General features: G+C 51.6%; 1 protein-coding gene across 1 annotated transcript in view; it reads left to right on the top strand.

The window, feature by feature from the left end:
* mep1bb (meprin A subunit beta b) overlaps positions 1-18465 on the top strand; it is a 49829-nt gene that overhangs the window by 29712 nt on the left and 1652 nt on the right. The window contains exons 11-13 of the mRNA XM_067362187.1: positions 1853-2320; positions 2959-3138; positions 4736-4973. Of these exons, the coding sequence (XP_067218288.1) occupies positions 1853-2320; positions 2959-3138; positions 4736-4973 (886 nt within the window). The remainder of the gene's footprint in view (positions 1-1852; positions 2321-2958; positions 3139-4735; positions 4974-18465) is intronic.

Genomic DNA, 18465 nt, shown 5'->3' with positions numbered 1-18465 from the left:
TGCGTATAAAAGGGCACCTGCATTAAAAGTCATCCGCTTTGTTGTCTGAAGGAGACACGCAGGCATGCCCAAGGCATGGCTACAAGACGCAGCATTAGAACTTGCCCAAAATAATTCCCATTTCTTTACTCCAACCCTGGGAAAGAATAAAGATACATATACTGGATTAAAAGTATCTTTATTACCAGGGTTTATAATGCGTTTTCACGCTTCAAACTCCAAAAATTGTAGGAGAGCAATAAATACAGCTCTTTGCACTGCACATGCTGCACAGGGAGCTTTCACACTGGGCTTGTTTGCTGTGGTCCGAATCCAAGCGTGATTGTTTCTGGTGCCCTCTGCAGCATTTTTTATTTACTTGATGTTATTATGCACAGCAGATTGAATGACACTTGGGTTTACTGTATATGTGTTGCATGAGGGGTGGCTTTCTGCTGCTTGCAAATGGACCCTTTTGAGGAGACAGACTTGCAAGCCATTCATTTTCACTGACTGTGCAATTACACTGCATAGTCACTCTCGCTCTTATCTAAGGTAAATCATCCCTTACATGTGTTTTGATGTACGAATGACTTCGAATGTACGTAAAATGCATGCGCAGGTTACTTTACTTCCTGAACAAGTGTTTCAAGCCCAAGCTGCTTTCACTTTCATGCGAATCATGCCACAGTTCCAGTGCAACCGAACTCAGACCACCTCCTACAGGAAGTCTCCGCATAATAGCTTTCACATTAACAATTTTTCATCCGAACCATAACCTGCTTTGAACTAAACTGCCAGTGTGAAAGCACCCACAGAAACAATTCAGTCTGTCTAAGCACCTATAAGAGTTCATTATACCACTTGTGTGTTTCTATCTATGTGTTTATAACGCTACTACTATGGATGTTAGCAACTACACAAAACATATATTCATACCGCCATACCATTTTAACCCTTGTTGTAGTTTTGATGTTTGTTTGTTTAATGTATGTTTATTATTGCAGTAGTTTAGTTTGGCGACTTCCTGCTTTTCACATGACCAGATTGATCCTAATTTAGCCGCGGTACGTGCCATGACCTCCAATAATTTGCATCATTTCCAGAAGATGGGAAAAAAAAATATTTTTTATGCTTTTAGGAGCTCTCCTAATCTTTTTTTTTTTTTTTTTTTTTCATCAGAAAACACATCTACTTTTAAATTGGTGTCTAACCAGCTGATGCACCCTTTTTTCAATTTCCCTAATTCTCAGAAGTCATCATAGTCATGTAAACTATAGTGAATGGAAACTACAGTTAAATGTTGTGTTCCCAGTTAGCAAATTAAACAATCCACTATAGCTGAATGACTTTACAAAAAAGGACCAAAATTTTGAGAGATTGATTACATTAGTCATAAAACAGAAACATGTCAAGTTTGCAGCTGTATTAGAAACACCCAGGAACCAGCATTAACAAGTTTTCTGCAATTTAATGCTAAGCCAGTATAACACAAAGTATAATGTTATAAATGTACATTAAAAAAAAAAAAAATTATATATATATATAAATAACTTTGCTAGATTTACACTGTTAAAATGCATCATCAGAGTCTGTGAAAAGGGTCCATTGGTTCTGAATACAGAGGTGCTTCTCAACAGAAGAAAAGCACAAGAAAAGTGATTTTGTTGTTGCTTTTATAAAACAGATACTAACTACTAATAAATATAATTAGGAAAAAAATGTTGTCAGATTGAGTGATTCATTTTCATGCTGTGCCATGACATACAGGGTAGCTGTTACTAGATCACCACTAGAACACTGGATTGACTGACTCAACAAAACAACCAGCTGCTTTACTAACAGGGACTTTTTTATGTCTTTTATTTGAAAGCTCCTCCCGGTGACCTGTGGCAAATCCAGCATGTGAGCCTAAATGTCTCCAAAAAGTTCCGTGTGGTGTTTGAGGGAGTTAAAGGGGGTGGAAACACAGGCGGACTCTCACTAGATGACATCAACCTATCAGAGACCACTTGCCCTGAACATGTATGGATGATCAAGGACTTCAGAAGCATTCTCGAGAACACGTCAATGGACACTGCCATTTACAGCCCGCGTTTCAGATCTAAGTATGGCTACACCTTCCAAATGGGCCTGTATCCCAATGGCACAGCTGGATACCCAGGCGAGCTGGGAGCTTATGCACACTTAACGTCAGGAGAGGATGCCGTGGATGACAGCCTGGTCTGGCCTGCTCGCTGGAAGCAGATGACCATGATGCTGATGGACCAGAATGCAGACATCCGCAAACGCATGTCCAACCAGAGGAGCGTAACAACAGACCCCACAATGAATGTGGAAGGTGTGGTGTTGTTGATTTGGGTATACGATTCCCATCTTGTCCTGCTAGATTTCTGAAATGTTTACATGCCAAAGATTTAGTGTTTACATCGTAGGCTAATCTAATCTGTCCCGCCAGTTTCATAATTAATATATTTACACTTTTGATAATAGCATAAAGATCTCTAACATTGTGGTAGCACAGTTGCTTTGGCAAAGCATTGGACAGCGCCTTATGGATTAGTGCCCTTATCAAATCACAAAAGATTTAATCAAGTAAAGTCAAATCATCTATAGCGCTTTATACAATAGAAATTGTTTCAAAGCAGCTTCACAAAAATATTTAGAAAAGTTACAAATTTCATCAAATATGAGAGTTCAGATTCTGCTGTAAAGCAACTGTAACAAGACAATTGTGTCATTACTCAGCTTAATTCCTTTCAGTGATGATTTATGATTTAGTTTACTTTATCAGTTTTGAAAAAAAAAAAGAAAAAGAAAACAAGAAGAGGTTTTAGTCGATTTTTAAAATCCAACTACAAGCCATTCCAAATAAATTTTGCTCTGTTCGATTTTGGAAGGCAGAGGGACCCATCATAGTCACAGAATCCACTGGAGAAACACTGAATCATCACTCTTTTGTTCAAATTTCCTCTTTAGGGACAGAACTTTTCTTCTGGGATGATCCACGTAAAGTTGGGGTAAAAGTTACAGGAGACAGTGGGACAGAGTACTTCCGTGGTCCAGGTGCTGGGACCCCTGTTTACCTCACCCAGGCCAGGGCACTGAGCCGAGATTTCATCAAGGGTGGAGATGCCATCTTCCTCCTTACGATGGAAGGTGAGCACTGAGAAACACAGAGCCATTTGACAACTCGATTGACTTCTCATTAGCTGATGATTTTTTCAGAAAGATCAGTGTATCAGTGCACAAAAGAATAGAATGAAATCTCTTTTGCTTACTCTCATTTCAATCTAAACCTTTACTCTTAAAATAAATGTTCAGTTTGGTTCTATATAGAACCCTAGGTTTCTTGACTAAATTTTACACTTTATGTTTAACAGTTTTTTTTTATTCCTTCAGAATGAGATGTTAAACTGAGGTCCTGACTCTCTGTGGACATTAAAAATCCCAGCTTGATGTCAAGCTCCAGTGTTAGCAAGGCATTAAATTACATCAAATGCCAATGTTGGGCGGTTGCATTTTGGTTGGAATAAACACCAGAGATCTCTAAAACTCCAACATTAGCTGTCAATTCTTATCACTTATGAATCCAACGTCTGCTAAACGTCATAAGGTTAATGTCCACTCCACAATTAAAATTAAAATATCATTACCTGTGGATATTTAATAAGTAATCAAAATCCAACATCTTCCAAACACTGATGACATCTAATTGACTCATGCTAACACAGTACTGACAGCAAACACCAACATCTAAATGTCTCATAGCAACACCAACATGATGTTTGCATGAGATATTTGCAAAATGTTGACAAAATATCTACATGAAATGACATTATAATTTATTGTTGTGTGGATGTTAACATGGCCAAATAGAGAGAGTACCCAAGAGAGTTGGACTTGTAACCTGAAAGTCGCAGGTTCGAGTCCCATACTGGCAGTAAAATTTGGGTGGGGGGAGTGAATGAACAGTGCTCTCTTCCACTCTCATTAATTTAGTAAGGCACCTAACCCACAATCGGGCACCGCACCAAAAAATGGCTGCCCACTCCTCCAGGTGTGTGTTTAATACTCACTGCTGTGTGTGTGCACTTGGATGGGTGACGTGCAGAGCACAAATTCTGAATATGGGACTCCATACTTGGCGCCACGTCACAATCACTATGACCTTCAGAGGATCTTGGGTTTTGGTTACTTAATACCATGTCTGATGATGCTATAATTTGACGTTGTGTGGACGTTAATCTTATGACTTTTAGCAGATGTTAGGTTTTGGTTACTTAATACCATAACTTAAAACCAACAAAATATCAATGTCTAATGATGCTATAATTCAACATTGTGTGGACGTTAGATGTTTAGCAATGTTGGGTTTTGGTTACTTAATACTATAACTTAAAACCTACAAAATATCAATGTCAGCAGTCATCTTATTCTACATTAAATTGACATTGACATTAGATGTTGTCCTGTCATTGTTTTTCTGTCACCCTACGTCAGAACCTGTATTCAACCAAATTGCAATGTCTTTTGTTGTCTAGTGATGGTATTTCTTCTATGGAACACAAAAGAGATGTTTAGCAGAATGTTCATGCTGCTCTATTCCATACGGTGAAAGCTGACAGGGATTATCAAGAGCCAAAAAACACCAAAAAGTATTATAATGTCCAACATAACTTGTTTTCTTCCAGCTAGCTGTATTGATGCCGTGCTACTTGTGCTTACATTTGTCCATCTGTTTATGTTCTTGTAGATATCTCTCATCTGGTTGCTTCACAGCCCTTCCCTTCCACAACCATGACTCCAACAAGCTCAACTCCTTCTGGAACACCCGGTCCAACAAACCCAGACAACAGCACATCAACCAGCACAACTACTGTGACCTCTCCAACATCTGCCACCACCACTAAACCTCATGACCCGTGTGTGTCAGTACGATGTGAAAATGATGGCTTGTGCACGCTGAATGATGCAGGAGAGGCCGTGTGCAGGTAATGCGTGAGAGGCTAGTTCATTTGGCTTTTTTTTTTTGTTTACACTGAGTTTGTAGTAGAATTATAAATGCTGCAGTGACCAACCACTTTAGTTTTAGTTGAAAGTATTTTTCGTTCATTTTTCAAATTACATTTTCAAGTGTAAGCCATGAAAAAACCAACCATGAAACCAACCAGCCAAAATCAAAATGAGACACTGAAGTTATAAAATAAAATAAAAAATGACTATGAAGGTATTATAAAGTATGCTATTTTGAAGTATTTAATTAAAAACTTTTTTTATTATCAGAAAGACAAAAAGATAAATGAGACACTAAACTACACAAACCATGAAGCACTGCAAATTAATAAAATTAAAAAATGAATCAGCAACAGCTGATTAAATTCATCAAGTTATTAGTAGAGACTCCAGGACACACCTGCCAATCTCCATTCCTGTCCTGCAGGGTGTAACCAGAGATTTTGTATGCATTGACATCACCTTCCCACCGAAACACACTCCCTCAGTCAGAATCAGTGGCAAAACATGATTGGATTTAATAGGGGAAACGTCTAGGTTACTAATGTAACCCCCGTTCCCAGAAGGAGGGAACGGAGATGTTACGTCGATACTGACGTAATGGGGTCTCGCTAGGGAGCCCAATCACCTCCAAGGATACAAAACAAGCCAATGGGAATTGGCCTGTGAGATTTACATGCCGGGCCCCTCCCCCGGCATCCGGGTATAAATAGGGCCGGCATACTCACCTTCATTCATATTTTTGCTGAGGAGCCGAGATAGGTATCTGGCCGCTCAGCGGTGGCACAAAGCTATGGCAAGGGAACGTAACGTCTCCGTTCCCTCCTTCTGGGAACGGGGGTTACATTAGTAACCTAGACGTTCCCATTCAGTCAGTCACGTTCGACGTTACGTCGATACTGACGTAATGGGGTCCTGTGGAAAACGCCATAGCAACTGAACCACGTTACGAGTGTTAGGGAGGCAGGTGCTGGCAGGCTGAGGCGTGCCAAGTGCAAATGCAGCCCATACTCGCAACCCTCCAGCGCCCAGAGTAAGCCCAGGAATGTCTTCCATACCGGTGGGATGGAGAGGACAGGGCGTTACTGTGGAAAAGTCGAAGCTGCTGTTCCTACCCCACGGGGGAGAGTGCTTCGGAACTCAATCCCTCGTTTTCCAGCAACGACAAAAACGCCAGGAAAGCGTTCCCCGAGGAGGGGAAAGCTACGGAGACCACACCCTGCCCGAAGGGAGGTAACGTGTGGAGACACATATGGACTGGTCTGAGAACAGTAACGCATATGGAAGATCTCTGATGTAGGTCCTACCTTTCGGGAGGAACGACTAGCAATCAGAGGCGGTTCAAAAACGAAGCCGCCCAGGGAAAGACACGGATTTACCGTCAGGGAAACCTTACCGTGGACAATCTCATATGGGATTACCCGAGGGGAATCACAGCATATGGGCATCTAGTCCAGTACAAGGGCAGACCAACTGGGCATACACGCAAGTACTGGACCTGGCGCCTGACGCCTCCGCCGCGTCTGGCTGCCGCAGGATGCAGGAGGAACTCCACAGGGTTCGCCGTTACGGGGAACTGAACTGAGGAGCGAAAACAGTGCTCGCATTCCCTCTCCCGAGGGAAATGGCACAGCAAGCGAACACCCATGGCTAACTACGAGTAGAAAGCACATGGGTGGACACCGGTTCCACTCGGAGGTTATAATACCTCGCGAATGTGTTTGGTGTCGCCCAGCCTGCAGCTCTGCAGATGTCTGCAACAGAGGCGCCGTGCGCCAACGCCCAGGAGGAAGCAACACCCCGAGTGGAGTGAGCTCGCAACCCGAGAGGGCACGGCTCGCCTTGGGACTGGTACGCCAAGGCGACGGCATCCACTATCCAGTGGGCCAACCTCTGTTTGGAGACAGCCTTTCCCTTCTGCTGACCTCCAAAACAGACAAAGAGCTGCTCAGAGCTTCTAAAGCTCTGCGTGCGGTCCACGTAAACGCGCAGAGCACGAACGGGACACAGCAACGCAAGGGCTGGGTCTGCCTCCTCCGGGGGCAGTGCTTGCAGGTTCACCACCTGGTCCCTGAAGGGAGTGGTGGGAACCTTGGGCACATATCCAGGCCGGGGTCTCAAGATGACTTGAGAGTAGTCCGGCCCGAATTCCAGGCACGAATCGCTGACCGAAAATGCTTGCAGGTCCCCAACCCTCTTGAAGGAGGCGAGCGCGGTCAGGAGCACTGTCTTAAGAGACAGATGTTTCAGCTCGACTGACTCAAGGGGCTCGAAGGGAGCTCCCCGAAGGCCCAAGAGGGCGATGGAGAGATCCCAGGAGGGAATGAGGCGAGGCCTAGGAGGATTCAACCTCCTGGCGCCTCTGAGGAACCTGATGATCAGGTCGTGCTTCCCTAGTGACTTGCCGTCGAGCACATCGTGATGTGCTGCGATGGCGGCCACATAGACCTTCAGGGTGGAAGGGGACAGCCTCCGTTCCAAACCCTCTTGAAGGAAGGAAAGCACAACACCGACCGGGCATTTCCGGGGGTCCTCCCTGCGGGAGGAACACCACTCAGCGAACAGACTCCACTTCAAAGCGTAAGCGCGCCTCGTCGAGGGGGCTCGGGCCGAAGTGATGGTGTCGACTACCGCGGGCGGTAGGCCACTCAAGTCTGCCGCGTCCCGTCCAGGAACCACACGTGGAGGTTCCAGAGGTCGGGACGTGGGTGCCATATGGTGCCCTGCCCCTGAGAGAGGAGATCCTGTCTCAGGGGAATGCGCCAGGGATGGGCTGTCGCGAGGAGCATGAGTTCCGGGAACCAGGTCCGGTTGGGCCAGTACGGCGCAACTAGCAAGACCTGCTCCTCGTCCTCCCTGACCTTGCACAGTGTCTGTGCAAGGAGGCTCACTGGGGGAAACGCATGCTTGCGTAGGCCCCGGGGCCAGCTGTGTGCCAGTGCATCCGTGCCGAGGGTCCCCTCGGTCAGCGAATAAAACAACTGGCAATGGGCGGATTCCAGAGAAGCGAACAGGTCCACCTGTGCTTCCCCGAACCGGCTCCATAACAGCTGGACAACCTGGGGGTGGAGTCTCCATTCCCCCGGGAGTGTGAGCTGTCGTGAGAGCGCGTCGGCCGCACGATTGAGCTCGCCCGGGATGTAGGAGGCGCGCAGCGACCTGAGTCGGCGCTGACTCCACAGAAGGAGATGGCGGGCGAGTTGCGACATGCGACGGGAGCGTAGACCACCCTGGTGGTTGATATACGCTACCGCCGATGTGTTGTCCGACCGGACCAGTACATGCTTGCCCTGCAGCAGCGGTCGAAACCGGCGCAGCGCAAGGAGTACTGCCAGCAACTCGAGGCAGTTGATATGCCAATGGCGATGGGATCCTGTCCAGGACCCCGACGCCGACTGGCCACTGCATATGGCACCCCAGCCGGTGGCAGAGGCATCTGTTGTGACAACAACATGCCTGGACACTTGCACTAGGGGCACCCCGGCCCGTAGAAAAGCAATGTCCGACCACGGGCTGAATGTGTGGCGGCAACTCGGTGTGATGACCACACGGAGTGAGCCACGGTGCCATGCCCACCTCGGGACCCGGTCGTGCAGCCAGTGCTGAAGCGGTCTCATATGAAGCAATCCGAGCGGCGTGACCGCGGCTGCGGATGCCATATGCCCCAGGAGCCTCTGAAATTGTTTCAGTGGGACCGCTGTTTTCCGCGAGAACGAGTTCAGGCAGTTCAGCACCGACTGTGCACGCTCGTTGGTGAGACGTGCTGTCATATTGACCGAGTCCAGCTCCACACCGAGAAAAGAGATGCTCTGCACGGGGCAGAGCTTGCTCTTCTCCCGGTTGACCCGAAGCCCCAACTGGCTGAGGTGCCTGAGCACCAGGTCCCTGTGTTCGCACAACTGTTCTCGTGACTGGGCCAAAATGAGCCAGTCATCGAGATAGTTGAGGATGCGAACACCCACTTCCCTGAGTGGGGCAAGGGCCCCCTCTGCGACTTTGGTAAAGACGCGAGGAGACAGGGACAGCCCGAAGGGTAGGACCCTGTACTGATATGCCCGCCCCTCGAACGCAAACCGTAGGAACGGTCTGTGTCGAGGAAGGATCGAGACATGAAAGTACGCGTCCTTCAGGTCGATAGCTGCAAACCAATCCTGGGCGCGAACGCACGTGAGAATGCGTTTCATGGTGAGCATCTTGAACGGGAGCCTGTGAAGGGCCCGATTCAAGACACGCAGGTCCAGGATTGGCCGTAACCCCCCGCCTTTCTTGGGTACTATGAAGTAAGGGCTGTAAAACCCAGACTCCATCTCGGCTGCAGGGACAGGCTCTATTGCGTCCTTCGCCAAGAGAACCGCAATCTCCGCCCGCAGGACAGCGGCGTTGGGCCCTGTCACCGAGGTGAACAGAACGCCGCTGAACCTGGGTGGACGCCTGGCGAACTGAATCGCGTAGCCGAGTCTGACTGTCCGAATGAGCCAACGGGACGGGTTGGGAAGACGTAGCCACGCCTCCAAGCACCGTACGAGTGGAACCATCCGGACAACAGAAGTACCCACGGGGGCAGCATGGAGCACTGTGGCCTGACTCGGGAGGCAGTGCGCCCCGAGGTCGAGGCTGTGAGTGGAGTCCACTCACATGGCTCCGAGTGGGCAGGGTGGCGTGGGAAGGCGGTGCGTTCCCGGGGCGCCAAGACCCTGCCCGTGGCGAAGGAAGGAACGGCTGAGAGAGAGGGAGCGAAAGCTCGCTCACCCTCAGCGCGGACCTTCTCATATGACCCAGAATTTTTGGAAATTGCTCTTTTATTGAAAATGTGGGTACCGCTGACCTCGCGGCCAGCGGCGGAACAGAAAGAAAACAAAACACAGGATTTTCCCCCGGGCCCTGTCCCGGGGGAGGGAGCGGTGCGGTCACCGTCTCCGTGGCAACCACAAACACTTCCGGGTCTCCCGTCTCAGGGCCGCTTCTTCGCCTTCTTCTTTTTCTTGGAAGGCGGTTTGGCGGCCTGGCCGGGGGGCGTGGCCTTCCTGCGGGTGGCTCGAGGAGAGTGAGAGGGTTCTGACCTCACAGGAGCCTGAGCCGCAGGGGGACGCCCTCGGCGAGGAGCAGACAGAGGCACAGCCCGAGGCGGATTGGTGGCATCATCACGCCTGGGCAGGATGTGTTTGATGGCCTCCGTCTGCTTCTGCACCGCCGAGAACTGCTGGGCAAAGTCCTCGACGGTGTCGCCGAAGAGGCCAGCCTGGGAGATGGGGGCGTCAAGAAAGCGAGCCTTGTCGACTTCCCTCATCTCAGCCAGGTCCAACCAGAGATGCCGTTCCTGGACCACCAGGGTGGACATCGTTTGACCCAGGGCACGTGCCGTGACCTTCGTCGCCCGGAGGGCGAGGTCGGTCGCGGCGCGCAGCTCCTGAAGCACTCCTGGGTCAGCACTACCCTCGTGCAGGTCCTTCAGCGCTTTCGCCTGATGGACCTGCAGAATCGCCATGGCGTGCAGGGCAGAAGCCGCCTGTCCAGCAGCTGAGTAAGCCTTGGCCGCGAGAGCGTATGAGGTGCCAGCCAGGTCTTCTGGAGCTCCTCATGCACCTCCGGGAAGAAAGGCACTGGGGCGGGACGCGGCTGGGTGCCGCGCCCCGAACCCAGAAACCAATCATCCAACCGCGAGCGCTCGGGGCAGGGTGGAGGGTTCCACTCAAGCCCGATGCCCGCGGCGGCCCGGGCAAGCATGGCCGTAAGCTCAGAGTCCGCCTCTGACTGAGCCACCACCCCTGAAGGCGGAAGCTCAGAGTCATCGTCAGACTCCGAACCGTTCAGCCCACTCCCCGATGCGGCGATCGACATCCGATCCTCCTCCGGAGCGCCGAAAGTGACGTGGGGCACCCCCGAGGAGGGCCCCGCGACAGCAGTCGGCAGCTCGACGGCACATGGTGCTGTGGAGGAGTGGGAGGTTCGTGGGGACGGACCCGACGAAGTGGCTCCCACTGTAACCCTCAGATCTCCCAGAGCACTAACCGGGCCAGCGGCCGCTACAGCCGCCGGCGTTGGGGTAGTGGCAGAGGGGCCTCTCACTTCTGTTTTAAAGAAGGAGAGGCGCGATCTCAGCACCAACATGGACATGCCCTCACAGTGAGGGCATGCGCCATCCATGAACGCTGCCTCAGCGTGCGGTTTACCCAGACACGTGAGACAGTGATCATGGCCGTCAGAGGAGGTCAGGAAACGACCGCATCCAGAAACACACGGACGAAAAGACATCTTGAAAAAGACGCTGATCGCCCGTGCTTGCTCTTTCAGTATACCTCACCAGCCGAAGCACCCAGGGACGAGTGTGGCACCGTCCTGTGGGCAGCGCGCCGTCACACCCACCGCTGAGCGTGCCTTCCCACCAGCTGGAGAGACTCGAGCAGCCACCAGGAACAAAAAACAGCCAAGTAGCAATTAAAATTGCTGTTTTTAGGATCTTGTCCTATAGCAATTATAATTGCTGTTTTTTGCTCTTTTGAAATTCGCTCTTCTAAGAGGTGAATGTGCAGATCCGATCCGATCGGCTCCGAAGCAAAAGTATGAATGAAGGTGAGTATGCCGGCCCTATTTATACCCGGATGCCGGGGGAGGGGCCCGGCATGTAAATCTCACAGGCCAATTCCCATTGGCTTGTTTTGTATCCTTGGAGGTGATTGGGCTCCCTAGCGAGACCCCATTACGTCAGTATCGACGTAACGTCGAACGTGACTGACTGAATGGGAACTGCAAAAACATGAGCAAAACAAACGATTACGCTAAAGGTTGGGCTCGATAGAGTTCCTTACAACTTGTCAAAGAAACCTAATCCATGGATATTATGCAGCCAGGAATCATGTTTCCTGACATTTAGATGTGCCTGTTTGGACGCTGGGGAAATACATAAAGCAAATTTGCCTGTGAATGCTTTATATAAATATAATATAATTAGGTCTAAATCTGAGTAATCACTTATATCAATGTTATATTTATCGTTATATATACATGCAGAATATAAGATGGTAAATATGCAATTGATGAGTTGTCAATACATTATATAACAATACAATATATAGGGTATGATTTTATCCCAAAATCCAACAATTGGACACAAAATGATATCTGCAAATCGTCTCGGTTACGTATGTAACCCTCGTTCCCTGAAGGAGGGAACGTTCGACGTACGTCAGTAGTGACCGACGAATCGGGATATCGCTTAGAGAGCCCTATCATCTTCGTGTAAACTAAAACAAGCCAATGGAATTGGCGTGCGATATTTGCATAATGCGCACCGCCCCCGTCAGGTGTATATAAATAGGAAGCAGATGCAATCGCACTCTGTTTTTCGCTGAGGAGACAACTGGTGTCCGCACTACAGCGAGGGTACAGAAACTGTGGCGACGGGACGTACGTCTCCGTTCCCTCCTTCAGGGAACGAGGGTTACATACGTAACCGAGACGTTCCCTTTCAGTCGGTCACGTTCGACGTACGTCAGTAGTGACCGACGAATTGGGATCCCAACTAAAGCGCCACAGTTACGAAACCCCTTCCAGTGCCCAGCACAAGCTCAGCCGCCCATAGCACCGGCTGGCGGTGAAGGGGGCGAGCTTACACCGAGAGAGTCTACTGCTGTCTAACCACTACCCACTAAGTAAACTAGACACACTGGGGAAGCGAACCCGTGAGGGACGCTGCAGAGACCACTACCTACCCAATGGGGGAGGAGTTTACGTGGGAAATACACACATGGACTGGCTCGGGGGGCAGTACGCATATGGAGTCCCTGGGATGGCTCCACCTGGTAGGGGGAGACTCATCTGACAGGTGACAGCAGAGCTGGCTCTGCTAAGGGAAAGACACGGACTCGGCCCGTAGGGAGTTTTAAACCGTGGAAAATACACATATGGGACCGCTCACGTAGAGGGGTCACGGCATATGGGCCCCAGCCAACAGACAGCATCAGCGACGGATGTAGGCCTGGCATCAGACACTCCGCAATGTCCGAGCCGAAGGGGGAGGCGGAGGAACTCGACAGGGTTCGCCAGGCGGGGAACACGACTGGAGTGAAGTATGCACGTATCCGGCCAGTGGCGGGAATGGCATTGCAAGCCGACACTTAAGAGTGGGTACAACACGTCTACCGACTAGTGGATGCGAGTACACGTGAGGATACCGGCTCTACACGTAGGCTATAAAACCTAGCGAACGTGTTTGGTGTCGCCCAGCCCGCAGCTCTACAGATATCTGTCAGCGAGGTGCCATGAGCCAGCGCCCAGGAAGAGGCTACCCCTCTGGTGGAGTGGGCTCTCAACCCGAGCGGGCAAGGCACGCCCTGGGATTCGTACGCCAAGGCGATGGCATCCACTATCCAGTGGGCCATCCTCTGCTTGGAGACAGCCTTTCCCTTCTGCTGGCCTCCGTAACAAATGAAGAGCTGATCTGAGGTCCTGAAGCTTTGCGTTCTGTCCACGTAAACGCACAGAGCGCGGATGGGACAGAGCAAAGCTAGGGCTGGGTCTGCCTCCTCCGAGGGCAGCGCTTGCAGGTTCACTACCTGATCTCTGAAGGGAGTGGTAGGAACCTTGGGCACGTATCCAGGCCGGGGTCTCAGGATGACGTGAGAATCACCGGGCCCGAATTCTAGGCACGTTTCGTCGACCGAAAATGCATGCAGATCCCCTACCCTCTTCAGGGAAGCCAATGCAACCAGAAGAACCGTCTTAAGAGACATTGTTTCAGGTCGACTGATTGCAAAGGTTCAAAAGGATGACCCCGGAGAGCTGTGAGAACCAGGGTCAAATCCCAAGAGGGTACGGAGGAAGGGCGAGGAGGATTCAGTCTCCTGGCCCCCCTCAGGAATCTGACGATCAGATCGTGTTTCCCCAGGGACTTACCCTCAACTGCATGGTGATGTGCGGCAATAGCGGCAACATACACCTTGAGGGTGGAGGGAGACAGCCTTCGCTCCAACCCATCTTGCAGAAAGGAAAGCACGGATCCGACCAAACATGATCGGGGGTCCTCTCGGCGAGAGGCGCACCATTCGACGAACAGGTTCCACTTCAACGCATAGAGATTCCTAGTGGAAGGAGCTCTAGTGGAAGTGATGGTGTCTACGACCGCTTGCGGGAGATCACTCAGAACCTCCGCATCCCATCCAGGGACCACACGTGGAGGTTCCACAGATCGGGACGCGGGTGCCACAGGGTGCCCCGTCTCTGAGTCAGGGGGTCCTTCCTCAGAGGAATCGGCCAGGGAGGTGCTGTCGCGAGGAGAATGAGGTCTGAGAAGCAGGTCCGAGTGGGCCAGTACGGAGCCACTAACAGAACCTGCTCCCCGTCCTCCCTGACCTTGCACATGAGTTGTGCGAGAAGGCTCACTGGGGGAAACGCATATTTGCGCAGACCCGGGGGCCAGCTGTGTGCCAGGGCATCCATGCCGAGCGTGCCGCCGGTCAGGGAATAAAACCACTGGCAGAGGGCAGTTTCCGGGGAGGCAAACAGGACTACCTGGGCCTCGCCGAAACGCTGCCAAATCAGCTGGACTGCCTGGGGGTGGAGCCGCCACTCGCCCGCAAGTAGATGCTGCCGTGACAGCTCGTCGGCTGCACGGTTGAGCACACCTGAGACACGAGTGGCCCGAAGGGACCTCAGATCCTTCTGACTCCACAACAAGAGATGGCGGGCGAGTTGCGACATGCGACGGAAGCGTAGACCACCTTGACGGTTGGTGTACGCAATGGCCGCAGTGCTTTGTGAGCGGACTAGAACGTGCTTGCCTGACAACAGCTTCTTGAAGCGGGCCAGCGCAAGACGAACCGCTAGCAACTCGAGGCAATTGGTATGCCAATGCAGCTGAGGCCCCGTCCAAAGACCTGTCACTGCATGCCTGTTGTACGTGGCCCCCCATCCCGTGGCAGAGACATCTGTGGAGACCACAGCGTGCCTGGACACTCGTTCGAGGGGTACTCTGGCCCACAGGAACGAAGGGTCCAACCACCGGACAAGGGTGCGACGGCAGCTCGGTGTCACGGGGACACGGAGCGTGCCGCACTGCCACGCCCATCTCGGGACCCGGCCACGGAGCCAGTGTTGAAGCGGTCTCATATGAAGCAATCCGAGCGGCGTTACCGCGGCTGCAGATGCCATATGCCCCAGGAGCCTCTGAAAATCTTTCAGTGGAGCCGCTGTCCTGCGCTTGAGCGAGCTCAGGCAGTTCAACACCGACTGGACGCGCGCCTCGGTGAGACGCGCAGTCCGTGCGACCGAGTCTAGCTCGAGACCGAGACAAGAGATCCTCTACCCGGGGGCGAGTTTGCTCTTGTCCCAGTTGACCTGAAGACCCAACCGGCTGGGAGCTACAACCATGTCGGGTAGGACTTTGTACTGACATGCCTGACCCTCGAACGCAGACCGACCTAGGAAGGGTCTGTGTCGAGGCAGAATCGAGACATGAAAGCACGCGTCCTTCAGGTCTATTGCTGCAAACCAATCCTGGGGACGGTCCAGGATTGGCCGTAGCCCACCGCCCTTTTTCGGTACAATGAAGTAGGGGCTGTAGAACCCCGACTTCATATCGGCTGGAGGGACCGGCTTGATTGTATCCTTCGCCAGGAGGACAGCAACCTCCACCCGGAGAACAAGTGAAGTGAGTGAAGTGGACAGCCTTGAAGACCGGGGGACGCCGGGCGAACTGAATCGCATAGCCGAGTCTGATAGTACGAATGAGCCAACTGGACAGGCTGGGGAGCGCTATCCACGCTTCCAGACACTGAGCCAGCGGGACCAAAGGCACCACAGACGCACCGGGGGTTGGGCAGCAAGGCAGAGAGGGACCCGACTCGGACGGCTTGAGGGCGGCCCGGAGTGGGGTCGGACTCTGCGAGGCAGCAGTGTGCATGGGAGATGGCGCACGGGACGCGGTCTGCACCATCACACTGCCACCTGCTGGCGAATGGGGAGGGAGCTGTCAGCGGCGAGGCAGAGCCTGGCACACTGGCAGACACCCCTTGTTGTGACCTGGAGTTGCTGGGCTACCAGAGTAGACATCGCCTGGCCAACAGAACGCGCTGTCACCTTCGTTGCCCGGAGGGCAAGGTCAGTGGCAGCGCGCAGCTCCCCAAGCAGCTGTTGGTCAGGACCTTCCTGGGGCATCTGCGACAGCGCTTTTGCCTGATAGACCTGCAAAAGGGCCATCGCGTGCAGGGCAGAGGCAGCCTGGTCAGACCGGCTGAGAATTCACAGGCCTGGGACGGGAGACGCGGCTCACCGCGCCAGCCAGCGGCCGTTGGACACAACTGCGTCGCAACAGACCGCTCGACTGGCGGGATCTTCGCGTACCCCCTGGCTAGCCCGCCATCCAGGGAGGTGAAGGCGGACGAGGGACCAGGCCCTGTACGAGCCCCATGCGGAGCTTGCCAAGACCTGGTCACCTCATCGTGTACTTCCGGGAAGAAAGGCATTGGGGCGGGACGCTGGATTTGACCAGCGCGACCCCCCCCCCAAGTACCAATCGTCCAACCGAGATGGGCCGGGACAGGGTGGAGGGTTCCACTCAAGCCTGACGCACAAGGCGGCCCGGGAGAGCACAGCCGTGAGCTCAGGATCCGACTCGGGCAACGCTACCGTCCCGGGCGGCAGCGCGTCCGAATCCTCCCCCGAGGACTCAGGCTCACCTTCCGATGCAGCGATCGACATCCGATCCGCCGCCGGCACATCAAAGGTAACGGCTGGACAGTCCGTAGAGGGCCCAGCGGAAACCAACGGTGGCACGATGGGTTGCGGTGCTGATGAGGCGGCAGGAGCCCGAGGAGCGTTTCCGCTCGGCGGGGAAGCCCTGACCGTAATCCTCCGGTCACCCTTCCTATACAGCGCCGTACCGTCATTCCGGTTCCCGGGGCCGGAAAAAACGGTCGTACGCGGCATAGGAGAGGGGACCCCCGCTTCCTGAGACTTCAGGAAGGAGAGCCTCGACCTCAGCACCGCGATAGTCATGTTCCCGCAATGGGAACATGAACCATCCACAAAAGCTGCTTCAGCGTGCAGAATGCCCAAACACGAGATGCAACGATTGTGCCCATCAGCAGGGACCAGGGAACGACCGCACCCATTAACGCACAGACGAAATGACATACTGTCAGGGTTCGTCTGTAAAGCTCTTTTAGAAGGGGAAGTCAACTCACTCGTGCTGAAGCACCCAGGGAGCGACGCGATGTGTCAGGTACACCACTCCCTGACACACCGAGGAACCGGCCCAAATCGCTACACACGCACACACTCTTTGTGTTGCTGTGAAAACAGCAGTTTTCGAGCTTATAGCTCAGCTCCTCGGAGACTCGCGACCTCGCTGAACGTGCCCTTTCACCAGCACTGAAAGCTCGCTGTAAATCCTCTTCTGTTTAGGCAAAGTTTTAGAATAAACAAACGAAGAAAGGAGTCTTCTAAACAGGACACCAGTGAATGGCTCCGAAGCGAAAGACAGAGTGCGATTGCATCTGGTTCCTATTTATATACACCTGACGGGGGCGGTGCGCATTATGCAAATATCGCACGCCAATTCCATTGGCTTGTTTTAGTTTACACGAAGATGATAGGGCTCTCTAAGCGATATCCCTATTCGTCGGTCACTACTGACGTACGTCGAACGTGACCGACTGAAAGGGAACCACGTTTCTCTGCCTGGAGTCCAGTTGCTTCTGTGAATTGCAGCAATCCTTTTGCTTCTTTTTTCTCTAACTGTCAGCAATCTATAAAAATATACCTCAGATTTCTTGTCAAATCTATTTGTACAGTCAATTGCAAAGCTCTTGTAGGTTGTACAAGAGCTAGGTTTTGGATGTGGGCGTAACCGCAGTCACAATGATTGACGGTGACGTCACGTGCATTATTGGGGAGATGAGAGGGTCTGTATCTCTTACCATTGAAGAAAGCGTAATGACTAACTTGGATCACGTGAGGCACTTCAGGCTGCATCCCAAATGGCACACTTCTATGCACTTTCAGTCTTGTGGACAATGGCTGCCACGTGTGCATGTCTGTTAAAGGGTTAGTTCACCCAAAAATTAAAATTTAGTCATTAATTACTCACCTTCATTTCATTCCACACCCGTAAGACCTTCGTTCATCTTCGGAACACAAATTAAGATATTTTTGATAAAATCCGATGGCTCAGTGATGCTTCCATTGCCAGCAAGATAATTAACACTTTCAGATGCCCAAAAAGCTACAAAATATGCATTTAAAACAATTAATGTGACTACAGTCGTACAACCCTACTGTTATGAAGAGACGAGAATACTTTTTGTGCACCAAAAAAAAAACTAAAAAACTGCCAAAGTCACGTGATTTCAGTAAACGAGGCTTCGTTACGTTGAGTTTTTTGAATTTTAATGGCTTACCACTGGGGGGCATGACTTTGGCAGTTTGATACACATTCTGAACCACTGATTCGAAACAAAAGATTCGTAAAGCTTC

This window comes from Chanodichthys erythropterus, chromosome 16, assembly GCF_024489055.1.
Source record: "Chanodichthys erythropterus isolate Z2021 chromosome 16, ASM2448905v1, whole genome shotgun sequence".
In the NCBI taxonomy this organism is placed as follows: domain Eukaryota; kingdom Metazoa; phylum Chordata; class Actinopteri; order Cypriniformes; family Xenocyprididae; genus Chanodichthys; species Chanodichthys erythropterus.
The sequence above is the reverse complement of the archived record's forward strand: the minus strand, read 5'-3'. Positions and strand labels throughout refer to the sequence as shown.